Source organism: Alligator sinensis, unplaced genomic scaffold (assembly GCF_000455745.1).
Source record: "Alligator sinensis unplaced genomic scaffold, ASM45574v1 scaffold85_1, whole genome shotgun sequence".
In the NCBI taxonomy this organism is placed as follows: domain Eukaryota; kingdom Metazoa; phylum Chordata; order Crocodylia; family Alligatoridae; genus Alligator; species Alligator sinensis.
In genome coordinates, this window is record NW_005841891.1 from 4379569 (window position 1) to 4386893 (window position 7325).

Genomic DNA, 7325 nt, shown 5'->3' on the forward strand with positions numbered 1-7325 from the left:
AAAAGGTATCATTTTGGAACAAAGAGTTCTAGTTTTTTGTATGACTTAGTATTGAACATTTGAACATCTATCAATCACTAAAAAAACCAAACTTTCCTACTTCTAATATGTAAAAGCTAATAGAATCCATATAAGCAATAGCTAGTCTACACTGGAAAGTTGAACAATATCCAAAAATCTAAGATGAGCTGGAAATGCTGCTGACTGGACCAAGACAAAAAAGCAGGAAAAAAAAATCACACTACCAAATCTTTTTGCTATGATAACAGGGAGACACTGCAGTGGCCCTGATCATTTGTCTATGTTTTTCTCTTGCAGGGTGGAAATAATGCAGGCCATACTGTGGTTGTTGACGGGAAGGAATATGACTTTCACCTCTTTCCTAGTGGCATAATTAATCCAAAGGCAATTTCCTTCATTGGTAAGATACTTTTGAATATGTCCAGATATTAATATTGGGTAATCATAATCATAGTTTGATAAAGCAAGCAGAAAAAAAAAGATCATGGAGTTCATTTGCCACCTTTCAAATCATCAGTTATTCCACAATCACTGGGCATATCTGTACCATTAATTTACTATGCCAGACAGCACCCTGCTGAAACATAATACATAGCTCCACATGTATTACCTCCCATATCAAAAGTAATGCAAAATCCTGTACTTGGGATGGAACAATAGCATGCATCTTAGTGTAGGCATCTTAGCATACAGATCCAGCAGGCTAAACTGCAGGCTCTTGACTGAGCTATTTAGCCTCCCCCAGCACTGTATGAAAACTGCTACCCTACTGATTCAGCAGGGAGTGCATGTATGCCAGAGTGATGTTTGGAGCATGGCACTGCCTATCCCTGTATGTTACAGTAGGGATGTGCCCAATGTCATTTTAAAGAGAAATTGAAGTAGTGAAAGCATGAATTCTCCCTTTCAGTCTCTTTGCTGTTCTTTACGGTGTTTAAGGATACAAGTTTAACTAGCACCCTCTATTTAAATATTCAAATGTTATACATGCTTACATACATGTGCCCACACTTTGCAGATGCAAATGCTTTGATGTATGCTAGATGATCCTGTTGCTTTTCTGCAGCCCTCTTCTCCTCTGCATTCTAGAAATAGGTACCAAGAAAGGGCTCTACCTGAAAGTGTTTTTAGACTGTCTCTTGCCACCTATGCTTCCTGAGATGTGAGCTTTTCTGAGTTGATGTCATGTGATAATGTGATGTTATTTGTATGACAACTTAACAATGAAAAATATCATCGCAACCTATTTTGCATTGGGCCTGCTGATTTTTCTGCCTGGAATGTAAAGTGGGTGTATCTAACCTCATTTCATACAAAATAGCTGTCCCTTCCATGACCTGCACCTCGTCCTCAGCTTTTCAATAGGGGATTTACTGTAACTCAGCTGATCTAAGAGGTTAGTAACAAAATAGAACCCCATGACCAGATTAAAAAAAGAGAATTCAGGAGCCTATCAGGATCTGATAAACCTGACTTCACACATCCTCACTGCTTGTTTTACATGAACAAACTGTGTTTTCTGGGCCTAATTTATGAATCTCAGCTTGAATCTGTAGCCCTAGCAGCTGAACCAGTGTTAAAACTGCAGTCTGCAAATGGCCTTAAATTATCACACCCTTTAGCAGGACAGATTTATAGGGAGCACATAAGAAATTACAAATATATTTAATCACTTAAAAAAGAATAGATTTTAAAATATTGTGCATATGTCAGGTCCATCTTAGGTGTTGTGATGTCATAATGTTTACTAAATAAAATAGGTGTTGTTCCTTTAATATGGGACTAAACTAATTTTAAAAAATATTAAAAATTGCTCAGGTACTAGATTGCTGAATTACTAGATTTCATATAAATAAAAATTAAATTACAGATTTAAAAGGGGGTAGAGAGCGAAGGTGCATATAAATATTACATATAGCTAAGGGTGATCTAAATGCTTGAGCGTCCATCATCAGACGAGAACTAACTGTAGATTGGCATCAGTTAACCTAACCTAATGAATACTTGTGTGTGTCCCTAGCACAGCCCTGGGGCTGTGCTATTTTTACATGCCCAACCCTAACCAAGCTGTTTGCCCCCCTGAACAACACACCTCCAGATCAGGCGGCTCCCTGCTGGACATGGAAGTCCCTTCCCCAGGATCATCCATCCCCCAACACCTTGCTCCCACCAGTGCCGCACCCCCGTGCCAGACCCCTCTCCCCTGTTGCCCACACACCCCCTTTCACGCAGTGGTGAATGCTTGCATGTGGTGATCCCAACCTAGATTTGACGGCTTAAACTAAACCATCAAAACCTGAGCTGCATCCCATGAATGCTTGTCCGCACCCTTGCTATGCCTGGGGCCCTTGATATCAGCCTGTGTGCCTGCATTTACCCTGTAACAGGAGCTTAGACCTCAGTGAAACAGGCCTAAGCTGTCTTAATGTCACATACTGAGGGGCATGTGTGCACACAGCCACTGTGGAGCAGCTGAAGCCCAGTAAATCCCTTCTTATTAACTCACTGTAATTTGTGCAGTTCTCTATACCCTTAGATTCATGTCTAGGTTTCACTCTCCTTTTATTTTCCAAAACTTTGGAGAGTCTCAGATATGTAGTCCTAGTTCTGGCAAATATTCGCTTATAACATTAAAATATATCAAAACTGTTTCCCTGGTGACAAATTTGGTTTACTCTGTTGCTAGTTAGCATGGAAAGTAATTAATGACCAACATCTAGTTAGCAGAGAAGCTGCATTTCTTTTGCTTCTAGGAAAAAGTAAATAGCAGCTGTTTCCATCTGACTATATCTCTAATCCCTCCCCATCTCCAGTACACACTCTGTATTGCTTATGGAATTTAATTTGAAGCTTCATAGTAAGGAGAAGAGATTGCTCATATATCAGAACAGCTATTTTGAGCTGAGTCTAAAGGACATGCAAATATAGAAGATTTAAAGTAAGAACTGTCCCTGGTGTAATCTGCTGTCTTTGATCTTACACCAATGAAGAATTTGAGACCAAAGGCCTGATTCAGTGCCCACTGTAATGAACAAAGATAATCTATGGACCTCAGCTGTTTGTGGATCAGGCTTCAAATACAGATGTAGGCAGGTAAAATGGTTGAAATTTCAGTAGGCTTGTACCTATTTACCCCAAACTTGGATTTGGTCTTAATAGTTCTTGAAGCCAGTTAGTGATGAGCACATGATAACCTTGAGTCCTAGCAGTTTTTAGTAATATTTCAGTATTTAAAAAATGAGGTTTATGTCATTCATTTAGAAGAATAACTATTCTTTTTCCTGCTTTTAAATCATTCTTTTGTGTGTTTCCAAAGGTAATGGGGTGGTTATACATTTACCAGGCTTGTTTGAAGAAGCTGAAAAAAACGAGAAGAAAGGTTTGTGTTAAGCAGTTTTTTAAAATGGTTTTATACTGACAGCTAAATCTTAAGTTCTTTCCAGACCCGCATTTTTACTTTTTGCAACAAGTATTCTGTACTGAAAATTCCTTGCCTTAAAATCATTAAGAAAGAACTACTAAAAAAAAATGTTCTGTTTCATTTGTCTGGGCAAATTTCTAAGAAGGAGCCTCTAAATTTTATGGGTACAGTCATTTGGTGCCACAATAGATAATAGACATAGAGTGAAGTCCTGCATGCTGTATGCAACATGTGCTGGCCTCTGGCCCTGCACACTGCATACAGCAGATAGTCTGGCATGCACAGTGCATGGGGTCAGCCCAGGGTGCACACTGCATGCACTATCTGGGCTGTACCGGCCCCACAGGCTGGATCTGGTGCATGGGGCTGGTCTGAGCCAGGTTTGGTCCATGGACTGGCCCTGTGCCCCCATCCATCCCATGGGGCCAGATTAGGTTGACATCCCGGCTGCAGACAGTTAATCAGGACTCTATTGTTTTTTAATGAAAGAAGCAACTATCATCATTAACAACAGAGTGAAAAGCTTTTGCCTTAATTTGTAACAATTTTGACTGTGCTGATTGGCAGTACACTGGCATTATAAGCACATCTTGATACCGTTTTTGTCCATACCAAAATGAGAAAATACAGTCCCCAGCTGAAAGCAGTCAGTGTGAAAACAGTCCATTAGCAGAAAATGGTAATGAAGGAACTGAATAGTCAGCCATGGTTTAACCAAAATAACTTTCCCAGTGTTTATAATGAACTAGGTTTCTAGGTTATGGCATATTTAATAAGAAAGGGAGCTAGAAAAAAGATAAAGAAAAACTAAAAGTAAATCTTCGAGTATAACAACAACAGGGGAATATAAACTTTAAAATGTATGTGTATATTTTCTGACAGGTTTAAAGGACTGGGAGAAAAGACTCATTATCTCAGACAGAGCACATATTGGTAAGAATTTTACAGAAGTGGAGATTAAAGATAGGGAAAAGATTGAGAGAAAATGCAAATTAAAGATCCCAAAGATGCTTTCAAAACTGCTTTGTTCCTGTGCAGTTTACATCTAAAATATTGGTTTTTTTCCAAGTTGTATAAGATGCACATAAACCTTATGCATCAGATATTAATGGAATTGGTATCATCCAACAAATAGTACTGAACTGTTGTTTTCTAATACTCTGTAACAAAACAGTGACTTTGTTTTCATGTGAAAGGAACTGAACAATTAAAAGTCACAGTGGCTTTTTCCCTCCAGGAAGATCCACAGTGACCATGTAGGAACCATCATTTATGTATGATGATTAGGGACCTATTTAAAGAGTGGCGAGACAAAGGGTTTTCCGTGGCCCGTAGAGCCAATTTTGCAGGCATTTCTCAGTAGCCCCGCCCCTCAGTGCTGATTGGCAGAGAGGCTCCCAGGGGGCAATGAGGTGGCAGCCACTGTCTTGATTCCTGGCTGCCCTTTGTGCTGCCCGCCCCTTGGTGCTGATTGGCGGAGAAGCCCTGGCAGAAGGGTGAAGGGATGAGGGGGAAGCCACCATCATGTCTGCTGCCTTTTAGGCTGCCTTGCCAGCTGACACCTTCCCCTCCTGGCAGCAAGGACCACTGGCTCCCCAGCATTTTATTTTTATTCAGTATTTTTTGTTGATTTTTTTGATTCTGTGGACAATTCTGGATTTTGTGGTTTCCACAACATCCACAAAACCGCAAATTAAGTAGGTTTCTAATTATGATGCCTAAAAATTGACTGGCCCCAGGAGCATGATATAAACAAGACAAGGCCTGTAAGATCCCTGTGGAGTCACTCTAGAAGACTGAGACACTCTCTCCATCCAGAGAACGAGGAGACAGAGTCACTCCACATAGCCCAGAAGTGTCCAGAGGTCGAACAGGAAACACCAAGCACAGAGGTGTATCTAAACTTCTTCCTCTCTGGAGCTTAGGCACCCAAGTCCTGTTTTGATGCCTATTCAATTAATCTGGATTTGGCCCTTAGTTCTTAAGTTGTAGATATGTCTAATTTTTTTTAATGTTTTTCTGCTTTGATTCTCACCTTGTTCACGTGGTTTTTGCTGCTGTGCAGTGTTTGACTTTCATCAAGCTGTTGATGGACTTCAAGAAGTACAACGCCAAGCACAAGAGGGAAAAAAGTAATTATATATCAGTGCTTTTATCCTGTCAATAATGTTTCAAATCGGGAAAGCTGGTATAATTTTTTAAAGCAGTCCAGTATATTATGATCATCCCCAGTGGCCACTTGCAAACCTACTAGAAACTGCAAGCTTGGGACCAGCTCATAATAATGTCCCCAAGGTTCCCTACCAGTGACTTCTAGTTTTGGAGTGTGGTTGCAGTCACAGGTCAGTGGGGCAGAATGGGGCACATGGGATGGCTGGGATATGCCACCCCCCAATGGTGTGGACAGTCTCATCGAGGACAGAATTAGAACTGAAATGACCTTGGCCCAAAACAAATAGGATGAAATTCAGTAGGAACAAGTGGAAAGAACCACACTTAGGAAGAAGCAGTCAAATGCACAAATACAAATTGGAAATGACTAGTCTGCAATACTGCAGAAAAAGAGTTACAGTGGACCACAAGCTGAATATGAGTCAATGATGTAATATAGTTGTAAAAAAGGGTAATAGCATACTATTCACAGGAGAATTCACGTGCAAGTCATGGCAAGTTATCCTTCTACTCAATTCAGCACTGGTGAGGCTTCACCTGGAGTGCTATGTTCATCTTCCTTCAAGAAGGATATGGACAAATTGAAAAGAGTCAGAAGGAAAGCAATAAACATGAGAGGTCTAGAAAACATGACATACAAAGAAATGTTGGAAGATTTGGGATTATGTAGTCTAGAGAAGAAAAGACTGAGGGGAGGCTTAACAACAGAGAGGCAGTTGTTCTCTGTATCCAGAGAAAACAAGACAAGCAATAATGAACTTAAAGTGTAGTAAGAGATGGAGGCTGGACATTCAAAAGAACTGTCTAATTATCATGGTGGTTAAGCACTGGAACCATTCGCATAGGTCCCCTAAGGAAAAGTAAGAGCAGGGCTGAGAATGCAGTCCTTTATAAGGCTGGCCACCCACTTGGCTGTTCTCTTCCCAGCTTATCTCATTTGCACGCAAGGATGAGTCCTTTTCTGTACAGAGAGTTAGCGATAGAAACAGTGAATATCTTTAGTTATAAATAGGTTAGAGAAGGGAGTTGGCAACCTGTAGCACATGAGCTGCATCTGGCTCACCAAACAGTTGTGTCCTGCCTGTGATTTTGTGGCAAAGGACAATGTCTGAAATTCAGCAGCAATATAACGGGGAAAATGTCACCCGCTTAACAGCAGTGCAGCAGGGGAAAGTAATATTGGCAGCTGGGTCAAGAACAGCAGTCCACCAAGCACCATTAGTTTGGCCTGCAGCTCCTAAAAGGTTGCCATCTCCTGGGTTACAGCTTTATTCATAAAATATGCTTCTCCATTTCAGAATGCTTCTCTAATAAGCAGCATATAGCAGAGTTCTGATAAAAATTTCCTAATATAAAGCATGTTGTGTGAACAGACATTTCTCATCTTTTTATTAGTATTGGCACAACAAAGAAAGGCATTGGACCAACATATTCTTCCAAAGCTGCAAGAACAGGCCTTCGTGTTTGTGATCTGCTTGCAGATTTTGATGAATTTTCTTCCAGGTATAATCATTAACACTTCTAAAATAACATATTAAGATAAGGTACATGTGGATGACAGCTTTGCTTTTATAGGGGACACTTTTTAAAGTGATAAATATGAGCTTTGTGCACATATCCTTTAAACTCTCTCTCGGAAGCGGCGAGAGACGCGCGGGTGAAAGCTCGCTGCGCCCCCGCTCCCCCGAAGCCCCCCAAAAACCTTCCAGCA

The 7325-nt window shown here is 40.6% G+C and overlaps 1 protein-coding gene across 1 annotated transcript in view; it reads left to right on the top strand.

Moving 5' to 3' along the window:
- Positions 1 to 309: 309 nt before the first annotated feature.
- The window catches only part of LOC112549301 (adenylosuccinate synthetase isozyme 1 A-like), a gene marked incomplete at its 5' end in the record, with an annotated part of 13224 nt that continues 6208 nt past the window's right edge, over positions 310 to 7325 (top strand). Inside the window, 5 exons of the mRNA XM_025197153.1 lie at positions 310 to 421; positions 3338 to 3400; positions 4325 to 4375; positions 5508 to 5574; positions 7010 to 7117. Coding sequence (XP_025052938.1) covers positions 310 to 421; positions 3338 to 3400; positions 4325 to 4375; positions 5508 to 5574; positions 7010 to 7117 — 401 coding nt within the window. The remainder of the gene's footprint in view (positions 422 to 3337; positions 3401 to 4324; positions 4376 to 5507; positions 5575 to 7009; positions 7118 to 7325) is intronic.